Source organism: Cryptomeria japonica, chromosome 10 (assembly GCF_030272615.1).
Source record: "Cryptomeria japonica chromosome 10, Sugi_1.0, whole genome shotgun sequence".
NCBI lineage: Eukaryota > Viridiplantae > Streptophyta > Pinopsida > Cupressales > Cupressaceae > Cryptomeria > Cryptomeria japonica.
In genome coordinates this window covers 405,001,791-405,017,028 of record NC_081414.1, presented here as the reverse complement: position 1 = coordinate 405,017,028, position 15,238 = coordinate 405,001,791, and the positions used below count along the sequence as shown (strand labels likewise).

General features: G+C 33.6%; 1 protein-coding gene across 1 annotated transcript; it reads left to right on the top strand.

Moving 5' to 3' along the window:
• Positions 1-5,008: 5,008 nt before the first annotated feature.
• Positions 5,009-6,323, top strand: LOC131038579 (FAS1 domain-containing protein SELMODRAFT_448915). The gene has a single exon (XM_057971069.2). It carries the CDS (start codon positions 5,242-5,244, stop codon positions 5,992-5,994), a length of 753 nt encoding a protein of 250 aa, XP_057827052.2. The 5' UTR covers positions 5,009-5,241; the 3' UTR covers positions 5,995-6,323.
• Positions 6,324-15,238: the final 8,915 nt, after the last annotated feature.

The following is a 15,238-nucleotide window of genomic DNA, read 5'->3' as shown; positions in this document are numbered from 1 at the left end:
CTCTCTCTCTCTCTCTCTTTATATATATATATATATATATATATATATATATATTGAAAATATAGGTAATAAAATTGATTAACTATTGTATAGAGATTTCGTTCACACAACAAATATTTCTATTAAAAAACAACTTCCTATACATATATTTTATAATTATAATTATATATATATATATATTATTTTTAAATCATTTTATTTTTTATTAATAATTTTTAAAAATCATAATTTTCTTTTTGAAAATTTTAATATGTATAATATAATTAATAATATTTAATCATAAATTTAAATATTTTTCATTTAGTCATTAAAAAATACTTACTTTCACTTTATTGTTTATATTATATAATTTTATAATTATTAGTAGTTATTCTATTAAGATAAATTATAATTAATATTACATAAATATAATTAAAATAATACATAATCTTAAACTAATAATTAATAATTAAGTTTAAGATTAATTTTCTTATTATAATTATAATTATAATTATATGAATTTTATAATTAAATCAGGATTATATTCTTAAGAAAAATGTATATTTTCACTATAATGTTTATATTATATTATAATTATTAATATTATTTTATTGAAGTGAGGGTAATAGTTAATATTACAAAAAGTATAATTAAAATAATATTATTTTAAAATAACAATAATTTAGAATTATCATAATTAAGAATTGTAACAAATATTTATATTATACTACTATAAAGGCAAATACTCGCCACTATGTAGCATTTGTTTTTGTTTGTAACTCTATTTTAGTTTTAAATTTGAAATAATTATAATTATTTCTGTCCATTTTGTGAAATTTCAATAATAAATAAAAGCTCTTAGAGGTAGTTCAACTTATAATTATTTTTGTTTTATTTAAATTTAATTATTGTAGGTTGATTATATTTTGAACTTTTATCTCTCTATCTCTCCCCCTCTCTCTATCCCCGACTCTCTCCCTCTATCTATTACTTGTCCCTATCACCTCCTTTATGATCACTCTCTCTCTCTCTCTCTCTCTCTCTCTCTCTCTCTCTCTCTCTCTCTCTCTCTCTCTCTCTCTCTCTCTCTCTCTCTCTCTCTCTCTCTCTCTCTCTCTCCATTTCTCTATATCTCCTTATCTCTATCTCTCCATTGCTCTATCTCACCATCCATATCTCTCTATCTCTATCTCTCTCTTGACCTCTCCTCTTTTCTCTATATATCTTTATCTCTCGGGCCTGTACATCTCTCTATCTCTCTATCTACTTCTCTCCCTCTTCCTCTCTCCCTCTATCCCTTTATCTTCCTCTCTCCTCCCCTCAATTTCTAGAAATGCCTCCCTCTATCTCCCTCTCACTCTTCTCTATCTTTGTGTCTCTCTAGCTCTATCTCTCCATATCTCTTATTTCATATCTCCCTCTATCTCTACCTTGTTTCCTCTCCAACTCTCTCTACCCCTAAATAGACCCTTTTTTTTTCTAATTGACCTTCCTTACCTTTTCCACGTACCCATTGGACACCATAGTAGAATTGCTAGTTTATATGATTTCAAATAAAATATTGTAAAAATTAATATATTACAATGGTTAGTATCAATTTAGAAAGATCAAAAATAATTTCTATGTTTCTAAATTCAAAAAACCAACACTACACATCTACACCAATATTTCAAAAATAATATATAATTTTTAGTTTTCAATTTAGAAAAATCAAAATGAATTTTTATGTTTTGCATTTTAATCATTAAAATAAAAAGTTTCTATATCCAAAAATCAAAGTTACACACATATAAAAAAAAATTCTAAAATAATATATAATTTTTAATATATAAAATATTTATTATTAAAAGCAATTTCTAATTTGTCATATAGATATGGTTTTTCTATTTATATCTTATTTATCTCTTAGTTGACTTACTCAAACATTTCAAAAGTATTATATAATTTTAAATTTTAAATTTAGAAAGATCTAAAAGAATTTTTGATGTTTCTAAATTTTAATCATAAAATTATAATATTTCTAAATTCAAAAAATCAAAATTCGATTCATTTATTAAAAGTAATTTTTAATTTATCATATATATGTGATTTTTCCATTTATTTCTTATTTATCTCTTAGTCTATTTTAAAATCTTTTTTATATATTAATAAAATTTAAAATTTATTTGTATTAAATTTTTAAAAATTACTTACATCAAAATGATTTTCTATAAATTTTTAAGAAAAATTCATAAAAATTTAAAATGTCAAAAGTATGGTAATGTATAGTATAATTTATTTAATATATTTTAATTATTATTCAAACAGTTTCCAAAAATAAATTTATTATATGTTTAAATTGTTTCATAAGGTTAAACCTTCAAGAAAGATTTTGGTTTAATTATAGTCAGGGTTAGGGTTGTATTAAGGATACGGTTAGGGCTTAATTTTTATTTAGGTTAGGGTTACAATAAAGGTTACAAGTAAGATAATTTTAATTAAAAGAAAGTTTAAGTTGTTTTAAAATGTATTTATTTTATTAAAAAAAAATTTAAAGGTATTTAATTTATAAAAATATTGAAATAAGGGGAAAATATCATAATAAAAGTACATAATAAATGTTATGAGTGCATTATCCTACAATAGAAACTCTAATTTTAGCCTAACTTTAACCATAAACCTAATTTTACCATAACTAAAACCTAACCCTAAACTTAACTCTAATCCTAAAATTAAACCCTACCTAAAACTTGAACCCTATTCCATCCATAACTCAACCCTAATCCTAAATTGAACCCTAACTCTAATCCTCACACTAGTTCTAATTGAACCCCAACCCTTACACCAAATATTATCCTACAATAATAACCCTAATTGTATCCTAAACTTAACCGTGAACCTCTACTCTTACCATAATTAAAACCTAACCATAACCTAACCCTAAAATTAACTATAACCCTAGTATTAAACACTACCTACAACTTGAACCCTAATCTAACCATAATTGAACCCTTATCCTAAACTAAACCCTAACCCTAATTGAACCCTAATCCTAATTGAATTTTACCCCAAACCATAACCCTAATTGAATTCTAATCCTAATTTAACCCTATCCTTAATGTAATTGATTCATAACCCTAATTCTAACCCAAATTAAAATCTATACTAACACTAACTATAATTAAAGCCTTATCATAATCAAACCAATATCTCTAATATACATCTCATTGAACCCTAACAATAACCTAATCTTACCATAATTCAAACCTAACCATAACATAACCCTAAACTTAACTATAACCCTAGAATTAAGCCCTAACTAAAACTTGAACCCTAATCTAGCCATAATTGAACACTAGCCTAAACTTAACCCTAACCCAAATTAAACTTTAATCCTAATTGAAACCTATTCCTAAACTTAACCCTAATTGAACTCTAATCTTAATTGAAATTTAATCCTAATCCTAATCTACCTGAAACCCTGATTTTAATTGAACTCTAGTCCTAATTTAAACCTAACCCTGATGTAATTAAATCATTACCTTAATTGACCTCTAATTCTAACCCTAACTATAATTAAACGGGATTTCCATAATCAAATCCTAACTCTAATTTACTATAACCTTAACCTTAATCCCTCTAATTGAATGCCAACCCTCATGTAACCCTAAACTTAACTCTACGGATATAATTAAAACCTACCTACAACTTGAACCTTAATCTAACCCTATAATTGAACCATAACTCTAGAATATGAACCCTGACACTAATTGAACCCTAATCCTAATTGAATGCTAGCACCATCCCTAACCCTAATTGAGATTCAATCCTAATTTAACCCTAACCCTAATGCAGTTGAATCACAACTGTAAATATAAACCTAAGTGAACTCGAATACTAACCCTAACTATAAATAAAACATTAACATAATCAAACCCTAACCTTGATAATATCCCTAATTTAGATGTAATTGAACCATTATGCTAACATAACCATAACCCTAATTAAACCTTAATCCTAACCCTAAAATCAATCTTTATTATATAATCCTAACCCTCACAACATGCTTTATCCTTAAACCCTAACCCTATTTGAATCCAAACACTAGCTCTAATCCTAATTATACCCTAAATGAATTGTAATACTAACCCTATTCCTAATTTAACCCTAGCCATAACCATAACACTAATTCTAATTGAACCCCAACCCATACCCCAAGCATTATCCTAGAAAAGTAACCTTAACCCTAAACCTAATCTTACTATAACCTAACCCTAAACTTAAATCTAACCCTAAATTGAACCCTAACTACAACTTGAACCCTAATCCGACCATAATTGAACCCTATCCCTAAACTTAACCCTAACCCTAATTGAGTTGTAACCATAACTGAACCCTAGCCCTAAGCTTAATCCTAACCCTAATTGAACTCTAATCCTAACCCTAACACTAATCTAACCATAATTAAACCCTACCTCCAACTTCAACCCCAATCTAACCTTAATCAAACCCTATCCATAATTGAATCTTATTGGAACCCCAACCCTAATGTAACATTAACACTAACCCTAATTGTTTAATGTCTTCCATGTTACACCACGACTGTTACTAACTATATATATTTAGTTTTATAATATATATAAAATACACCAAGAGATATCCTTCTCGAAATGTCTATTTTTGTTATTTTCACCTTAAACTCTAATAGATGCCTCCAAAAGAATATCTCTGAGCATATATGTATTATAAAATAAATATATATAGAATATCTCTGAGCATATATGTATTATAAAATAAATATAAATAGAATATATCTGAGCATATATATGTATTATAAAATAAATATATATATTCATGTACCAGAAAAAAAACATAAGAGTTAGTTTGCTTTCCACGCTTACGGTGTGAAACACTCTTGCGAATAACCAGCTGTTAGTATGTTCCCAATTACCCGGAGATAATCTCGACTGCCTCTGTATTATGCATTTAAATTTGGGGATTACACACTCTCCATCATCTCCATAATTATGGAAGATGGGTTCCTGGTTTTAAACTAATTTTCATGATTGCCCATGCCCATGCCCCCTGCGTGCCAATCCTCCCCACCAACAAAAGTCGGTGATAACCTCAACAGCTGAGGAGAGAAAAGCACAGCACGTCATTCAAAGAGCATGAGCCCACTTCCTTATTCAACTTCAATTGCTGCATTACCCTCTATAGTTATACTAATCTCCTCCTCATCAACACAATCTCAATCGCCAAGGATTGACATTCATTCTTCTCATGGCCTCAATGCGCTTGATCATTACCACTTTGGTCCTATTGTCTGTGTTGGGTGCAAGTAAAGCCCAGATCAGCAATATCTCGGATATGGATATAGCACTGGCGGAGATGAAGGCCGAATCCTACTACGGATTCGTGATGCTGCTGCAAATGCTGGTGGAATCTGGCAGCCCCATACCCACAAGTGATGTGACGTTTCTGATGCCCAACGACAGCCTCCTCGCCGACCACACCGCTCTCGCCTTCAAGGCCCTCCCTGACTTTCTCCTCAGCCACACCATCCAGCCAGAACAAAAGTTCAACAATTTCCTACATTACCCCAATGGCACAAGCATCCCTTCTTCTCTGCACCACTACATGCTCATCGTCTCTAATTATGGAAGTCGCAACTTCTCCCTCAACAACGCCCGAATTGTGATGCCCAATGTCTGCAGAGCCTCACGTTCCATTGCATGCCATGGAATTAGCGATGTTCTCATTGCCAATACCACCATCACCCCTCCTCCTCCTCCCCATCCTTCTCCATCTCCATCTCCATCTCCATCTAGTCCATCTCCATCTCCAGTGCCCCAAGCGCCCCCTCCTCTTCCTCCATCTCCATCTCCATCTAGTCCATCTACATCTCCAGTGCCCCAAGCTCCTGCCCCTGCCCCTGCCCCTGCGCCGCCTTCTAACGAGGCCATGCCCAGAGCATACATTTCAGTGCTTGTGCTCTTCATTTCCACCATTGTAGTGGGTCTTGCAAACCCATGATCTATGTCATCCATATTTCATTTTGTTTTGGGTTTTTCTAATCGTTGTGTAGCCTGCAGTATCTTAGCGGATTATGTATTAGTTGTATGAAGTCTGCAATGTGTTTCAAGTACAATCCTAATTTAGCGGCATGGTTAAGGTTAGTTATGTTTTATGAAAAATGTCCCAAACTTTCTTTCTTCTGTTCTTATTCTTCTGTATTCTCTGCTACTGTTGTCGATTTTCTAAAAAGCAAATGAGAATTTGCTTTTCTTCTGTAATCTCTGCTACTGTTATCGATTTTCTGAAAAAAATATATGAGAATTATGTGGGTTGAGATTTTTCTGTAATTGTTGTACTTTATCTGTTATAGCTATGTTAATGGTAAAGATATGGGACGACTAAATACAGCCATTGCCTGGTTTTGTACTTGTGTGAAATATATATAGTATTTTATATAACTGGTGTATGAAACGGTACATATAGATGCTCCAAGCTTTCTGCACTGAACAAGAAATAGCAATATTAATATTCAATGTGAATTCATCCAGCCATCCATATAGATCACAGTGGAGTTTTTATTGCAAGTTTTAAGTCTCTATTAAATTGTACATGAGAGTGTGAGAGCGATTGTGCATGGCAACCTGCCACTTAACATGGTATAGTTCACGGTTTTCCATTAAAACTCTGGGATAATATTGAGCTTGTGGACTCCTCATTCCCTGGTTTTTCACGTTGATAATCTTTACAACTTAAATTTGCAGCAAGAATAGTATCTGGGTGATCTCCATTACAAAGAAACTTGTGATATGATCTTCTTTTCTTTCTCATTCTGATAATAAGTTGCAGGATTGGTTAGTGCTTGTGAGTTTCCTACGATGAAAGAGGATACCATTTTGCAATATGAAGCACCCAAAAGAATTATGATGGTCAGTATTCTTGTTTCAAGTAAAACTTTCGATGCATATACTTGTACTAAGTTCTCTCTCGAAGTAAAATAATAGAGTTGCTTGTTTGTTAGAATGGATTTGTGAAGCTTAAAAATGAGGGGGCTTCACACAATTCATATAGTCTTATTACAAACTATGAATGTTTCTTAAAGGGAATGCCTCTCATTGGACCGTAAAGAAAATGACTGATATGGAATAAGCAATAGAATAGGATTTGAAAATAAATTTAGATAGTTTTGTGGAATATCCAAAATTGGTTTTGTTGGGTTCCTCTCCCTTTTATGTTTCTTGATCCTATTTTACCTAGCATTAATAATTGATTTGCCTAAGGATGCACAATTAATGTCTTTTCATCAAAATATACTTAATAAGACAAAGGTATTTATGCAGATCAATAGTCCATAGTCCTTTTTTTTTAAGTAAGACATGGGAACTAATGAGGGAGGAATGGGAGGAATTTACATTTTGAGTGAAAACAATATAAACATTTTAATTTTTTATCTTATAACAATTCTTTTAGTGGGGTGGTAACAAAGAGGGAGTTAGAGAAAAGAAGAGTTGAGGAAAATAAAGATAAAGTATATTTGATTTCTTAGCTTGATAAAAATATTTTAGTTTAAATATAGATTAATGTGTATGTCATTCTCTTTCATGTGAAATATATAAATTTTAAATTCTTATGATATTTAGCTTATATTCATAGTTTTAGTCAAAGTCTTCTATGTATATGTTTATTGATGAATAATCATATTTTGTTTCAATATTTTAATAGTATGATTAGAAGAAGCTTATAAAAGCTATATAATTATATTGTTTTATTAGTCAAAGATTAGTAATTAGGAGGTTTTAAACAAACCCATTTCGTAAAATTTTCTACCAATTTAGTAAAGTATGTATTCTATCAATTTAGTAAATTATGTAAATGTAACTTTATCAAGAAGTCTTTTATGTTGTTCTTACATGAGAAATTGATGTAAATTCCCATAATAGAGTGCTTTAGCTCTTTTTCATTTAAATTTTGTTGTCAAGTACTTAAACAAATCACTTATGATTATTAACAACCATTTATTCAACCAATGTAGTGTTGATAAAGCTTTAATTTTCATGGCTATTAAAGTTGTATTATTTGTCTTTAGTATCACACAACATTATAGTCCACTAGCATTGTTAAATGTGGGAAATGTATTGAATAAAATTGGTCATATAGCATTGTTCAATAGTAATGCAAAAAGTTGTTTAAGAGAAGTTATGTTGTTTGTTTCAATTAATTTCTTTCATATTCTCAAGATTGTTAAGGATGTGGCATATGAATATACCTCTTTACTTTATTTAAATGGATTTTCACATTATAGACACTATAATAATTAACTAAATTTTAAATAACCATTATTTAATTTCTTGTGAATGTTTTGTTTTTAAACTTTAGTCAACCAAATATAAAAGACACTTTTTGTCAAATAGCTTATGAGCCTTGTCTATGTTTCTACATTTTGTGTGTATGTCTACCAATGTCTTTCTAACAATTATTTCTATTAAAAACTCACCTTTTCTTATTGTTGAACAAAGTACATACCTTCATCGGAACCTTGAATATTAGCATAGGCTAGTAGTATGCTTGAAAAGGTTGAGGAGTTTAGTGATACAACTGCCTATTACATTTGCATGAAATTTTCCAAAGTCTTTTCAATAATATAGTTGTAATTGTCTTTCCTTGAAAGTTTCCAAGGTATTTCCAATGATAGAGTTGCCAATTACATTTGCTTGAGAGTTTTCAAGGTCTTTTTAATGATATAGCTACCAATTGTATTTTATTTAAAGTTTCTAAGGTCTTTTTAATGAATTCTTTTTAGGTGTATTATAAAAATTATCAAACTTCAGACACTATATTTCTTGAGTTATTTCATCAAATAGTTCATGTGTCTTAACTACATTTCCGCATTTCATATGCATGTCTATATATCTCAACAATGATACAAAGACAATTTGACAAGGTGTTAAAAATTAAATAACCTCCCTAATATTATTAGCTTACTCATTTTTTTTATATGCTCAAGAAAATACTTAATTACCGTGGTCTCTATTTTCAAAGGATTGTAGTGTTTGTGAATTAAATCAAATATGTATTAATTATCTATTTACCATGTAGTTAAAATAGCTAGAAGTGTTAAGTTTGAAGTTAAATATATGGTATAGTCTAAAAGTCAAATTTCAAGCCCTTGGTCAACTCAAATAAACTCGTATACTTGTGTTTAAACTCATGCATAAGCTTATTCCTTGACTATGATAAATTACTTGGTTAAATAACTTTGTCTTATTTATTTTGTAAATATCTATTATATGACACTATAATTTCAAAGCCATCTAGTTTGTGACAATATATGTTGCTATTATTGCGTTGATCACTAATGGTCAAGAGAAATATATTTTATCTTTTGTTTCTCATGCAACGAAACAAGTATAAATATTGTCATGTTGACCTCCCAATAGCCGTCATAGTGAAAACACCATTAATAAAAAAAAAATTGTACCAATAGCCGTCACTTTTAATAATTAGTTGACCCATTTGTGCACAACTATTGGAACATTTGTCCCATTTGTGCACCACTATTGGGACATTTGTCAACAAGTACTAGAGATTTTGAGTTGACGGTTACTGGAACATCTTTAGTTAGGTATCAGGCAACACTTTGAAATGTGTACTTTTTGACCTTTGTGCGTGTGCATAACTGATTCCACAACGTGCATCGTTACTACCCAGAAGTCAGATCAATAGCTATAAGCAGTTAAGTCACATACGAAGACAACTAAAAATAAAAATAAAAATCCAATGTACCATTTAAGATGTGTGGGTGTGCGAAGTTAGCTATGATGGCTACTGGTGCTCTTCCCCTAATTAAGAATGTATATTTACGCCGACAGACGTAACCTACAATCGCACCATATAGTACTCACCATGAATAATGGTGTAAGAAAAAAGAAATGATTCGTATTCTTCCAGCTATGTATATTAGAACTGATAAAAGAAAAGTGGAGCTCAAAAACTTCCACTCCTTAGCCATCCCTCTACACTTCTTTAGCTGCAGTTACGAATGCAAAATGTAAAGTGGAGAATGTCAAACAATTAAAGGTGCAGTTACACAACTATAACAATAAAAATTGCTACAACTCGAATATGGAAGATTAATCGATCCAAGTCCTCTATCAATATATGTAAATTGTATGTACGATGGCGATGACGGAGTATGAAATGGCGAAATATAGATTCAAGTTCTCTATCCATATTTGATGTCGATGCATTTTGAAGAATGGGTTGTGGACAAATATGTTGCAACTTGCATCTATTTTCAAAAACATTGATTGAAGTATTGTAATATTTTCCACACATTGCATTCACATCTTGTGTGGTCTATGAGCATTAACCCAAATCATGCATAACATTGTGCTTACAACGCCCTCAACATAGTAAACAATTTATGCATATAATTTTGTTTTGAATGGAGATCACTGCGAAATAACCAGACGCTATACAGACAATAACAACATCATATTCCATAGCCCTCCAATATGGGCGTTTGCATGATGAAGAGATACTTTTCCTTTAAGATGACAATAGCGGAAACTGGAGAATCTTATGGCGGACACTCATTACCGAGGTCTAAATTTTCTGGGCTTTCGTCTTCCAGACCCAGAAAATCTAGCTTCAGTTGAGAAATTGTTGCAAAGATATGCCCAAAATGAAACCCAGTTTTTGGGTATGTCAATCATTTGTCTTTTTAGTTTAATACTAATTCTTTTTTCAATGTCTACTCATTGGAACTCTTATATTATTGTTCTGCAACGAAATGATTGCTGCATACTCTTCGTCTGTATCAAATCTTGGAACTAAATAGATCTGTCAATTTCTTTTTACGAATGTTGATACATGAAAAGGATACACGATTTAACATTTAAGGTTTTCATCTCTCTTCTATAATTATACACACGATGCTTTCTAATTTGAGTATCTTACCTCATCTGTTCATATTGATTTCGCCAATATTTTTGTTCTGTTTCTGTTTATTTTTCCTAATTGTCTGCAATTTACTCCTGACGGCAATGCCATATTCAGTGGCAAAGGAGGTCCTTCACTTGAATCCCCAAAAGTATGGAAGTGTGCAGAGATTTTTTGTGAAGACAGAGAAAGAGAAGGTGTTCCTTCCCCTTAGAAGGCAACAATCACTCTCCTTTCTTCTCACAACCTCTTGCTTTCTGCAATATCCTTCAGAAGATTGCCTACTTATGAATTCATTTTCGAACAACAGTAATACTCACTTTATATCATGGGGAATAAAGTTTTAAATAATCATAGTATTTACCAAGTTTGTTTCTTTTATGTTTATTTTGTTTTAGTTTTTTTTAAATGCTTTTTAATGAAAACTTCTTTGATATTAGGAGTTCGTTGGGGAAAACTGAAATTTAACTGTAATGCTTCATAAATAGGACACCGACCATATATTTCTTTTTGGAAATGAAGATCAATCTACCATTCTCTGCAATTAAAGGCCATCAACCCACTAAAAGAAACCGCAAAAATGTGGAGAAATATATAATAGGCATGTTAAAACAGAGATACTGAAAGTTTTTGTGAAGATCTAAAAATTACAAAACATGTAGAGGAGAATGTGTCAAATACCTACAATATGACGATTTTAAGTTCTACACTATAACTTGGTTTATGTGGGCCATAGGAGACAAAATGATAGAGATTTCAAGCTTCTCTTGAATTTCTTTTGTGACAACATGGATACCAATCATGTAGAATAAAAAATACATTTAAATTAATAATTTATTAAAAAATCTAAAATTAAATTATAAGATATATAAGCTAGAATACAACATTTTTTTGATGAATAGGTCTTCTCTATTAATTAAAAATATTAAAGTAAATATTCACAAAAAAAGGTCGAGGGATACAAGATCACCCTGCGACAGTCAGACGGCCAGAGGCCGGAGTCAAAAAACAAAGCTATTCATCAAAACACTTGCTCAAGCAGCAAAAGCAGAGGCAGTCGAGGGAGGAGGATCGGAATCATCTTTCTTGCCCCATACATCATCGGGGTCAGAAGTCAGGTCCAACACAGACCACCCATCTTCAGGATCTTTGTCAATTTCTCCTTCCTCCCACCTGGGAGGCGAAATCACTAGAGCCAGGCAGGGAAACTTGGAGGGGGTGGCAGAAGGCCTCCCAGAGCCATCACCAGCAGGAGGAGCAGTAGAAGGCCACCCCAAGGCAGAGCCACGACGCGGAGGAGAAGCAGAGCGGTGCCTCCACGCATCGTCTCTCCCGCCAGAGGAGTGACGAGGAGCCTGGGACCGCAGGGTCTGAGAGCGGCAGGTGGAGGAAATGCAGCCACGGGGCAGAGTGCGATCAACAGAGATAGAATCCGATGGCACTCTGGAAACCGCACAAGGGGTGTTGCCCTAGTGCTGGATGAGCTCCTGTAAGTGGCCCACCTCTAGAGCCACTTTGTCATCTTGTACCTGAATCTGCATTAATACATTATTACTAATGCAAGCTTTAGCATAAAGCGAGACATTAATATCCAAAAAGTTATGAGTAAAAAGAACTGCATTTCTATCCTTCTAAAGAGTGAATAGGATCTCCATTTTGAAAGCATGTCATATCTGGGAAAATTTGAAGGGGATTCTAGGTGAATCGCCCAGAAGAGCCATATGCCAAGAAAAGGGCTCAGGCCGAAAAGGCCGAAAGAAATCATGGATCCAGCTCCAGTATTGTTGAGCTCTTCTACAAAACTAAAAAAATGCATAAAAGTTTCTGGGTGACCACAAAAAGGGCACCAGGGATCAGGAACCCCCAAATGCTTAAGTCTGGAACAAAAAGGCAACTCTTGAAAAAGCACACACCAAGAAAAGTGTGCAATCTTAGGTTCAATGGTGGTAGACTAGACAACAAGTATTAGGATTAATGACAGTCCCAAAGATACTGAGAGGGGGGGTGAATCAGTATCTAACCAGTTAACAGAATATTTAACCTTATTAAGAACTTTGCATTCCAAAACAGTGTACTGGTAAATAAGAATTAATCCAGTAAACAGGAACAATAAAGACAATATAGAAAACACACCATAACACAAGATGTTTAACGAGGAAATCCGGTGTGGGAAAAACCTTGGTGGGATTTGTGACCCACAATATTCACTCACTGGCCAATGAATAAATATTACTTGCAATGAGGGGCCTGCACATGCAGGAAGGTCAACTGCCTAGAGCTCACTGCTCAATCAGAGTCAGACTGACTACAAAAGTGGATTATGAAATCTAATACAATGTACTGCTTCAAATCAGCATCAATTATGCCAGGTTCAATACCGGTTTAAGCTCATTCTATAACCAAAACCTTTGTTGTCAACTATATCTCCGTATACAAAAATATCATCCATATATTTTCTCCATGCATACTACCTTGCTACACAAAATTACCTATAAGATCTCATACATATATATGAGTCTTTTACAATATGCCATGTCAGCTTTACAAAAGATAATTACAATTAAATACAATAAACAAAAGTTTATTCCCTGTCGGCTGGGATGTCGGTATGCATTGTTGTCGTTGTTGGTGTATGTAGATGTCTATGCCAGTATCGGTGCCTGTCGGTGGCTTACCAGATGAATGCCAGTAGGTTGCTAGAAGGTTGCCATCAATGACAACACCAACTATTCTCATAAGAGTGTAGAATGCCAACAACAAGAAACCTGAATCTCCAGGAAGTCTGAGAAGACTGCAAGTGCCACCATTGGTTGAGAATATGGACCATAGGAAAATGGGGAACCAACTAGAGATAACCCATTTTGGGTTTGTAGCTGGTGAAAGGAGTCCAAGGATACCACTTCCAATCTTTCCACCAAGGTCTGACAGACTGAATGCCAAGCTTATGTAACAAATGTGAGGGTAAAGTCGAGACTAGAAGGTCATAAGTTTGTCCATCTAGTCGAGACAAACAAAACTAGACCTGCAGGTCATCCCATGACCGAAGACTCATGGAAGCTCTAAAAAACAGATCCTTAGGTGTTCTAATGTCGTGTTTGTGAAAACGTAAAGCACTAACACCCTGGATTTTGGCCAATGGTAACCCTTGCGCTTGAAAAAGAGGTGACCACCAGAGGTTGTGTTGATTCATGGATATCCTGTCATGAAAACCATCACCCGCCCATCGAAGCCAAGGCTTGATAGCTTCCCAAGAACACCATATGCTTTTAACCACAAAAGTAACCTGGATCTAAATGGGGTCTTTCATAATGAGTAGGGTTTGAAAATCAATCCCCTTCCAAGCCGGCCTGTTAGCTAAAAATCTTGAAGAAATGCAATGTCGAAGAAGGATTTTCTAGGCCTCGGCGCCAGATAAGGCTCTAATTATCCATTTACCACATAAGGCAAGCCCTTGTTTCTGGGTAGAAATAAGGTCAAGCCCTCCGCACTCCTTGGGAAGACAACAATACTCCCAAGCGACCTTGTGGAAGTCTTGATGGTCAGACCTAGAGACCCAAAGAAAAGCCCGCAGGAGTCTTTCCAACTTCATGTAAGAGGCCTTGGAAGGAGCCCAACATGAGGAGTAATAGACATGGGTGGCAGCCAACACCTTAGAACAAATTTGGAATTTACCAGCCAGAGAGAGAGGTTTAGTAATCCAGTAGGCCAACTTTTTCTCAATCCTGGCTAAAACAGCATTCCAAAGATCCACAGGTGAAGCTTGAAAGGAAAAGGGAATGCTCAGAAAGGAAATTTTTTGCCATGATGAAGCCATTTCCTGTCATATTGAAGAATCCAAGGTGGGGCAGAAAGAAAATACTCCCTATAACATTGCGTCTTGTGCTATTGAATGGTCGAACCAAAAGCCAAGCAAAAGGTGTTCAGACATTGAATAGCAGCCTGCACATTGTCTTCTTCCTCAATGAGAATGAGGAAGGAATCATCCACAAAATGGGCATTGACAAGTTGAGAAGGTGACCCAGGCAAGGAGATACCACAGACACACCCAACAGAGATAGCATTAGCAAGTAAGTAACCAAACCCTTCTGCCACAAGAACATATAAAGCAGGAGCCAGAGGACATCCCTGGCGAATGGATCTGAAAAGGCCAAAAGCCTTAGACTGTCGGCCATTAATGGTGATACAGGCCGAGGCATCTCCGAATAACATCTAGACAGACTGAATGAATCTGGGACCGAAGCAGAGGGCTTTGAGAATAGCCAAGATAAATGGCCACTCAATGCGATCATACGCCTTAGCAAAGTCAATCTTAAGAAAGATTGCC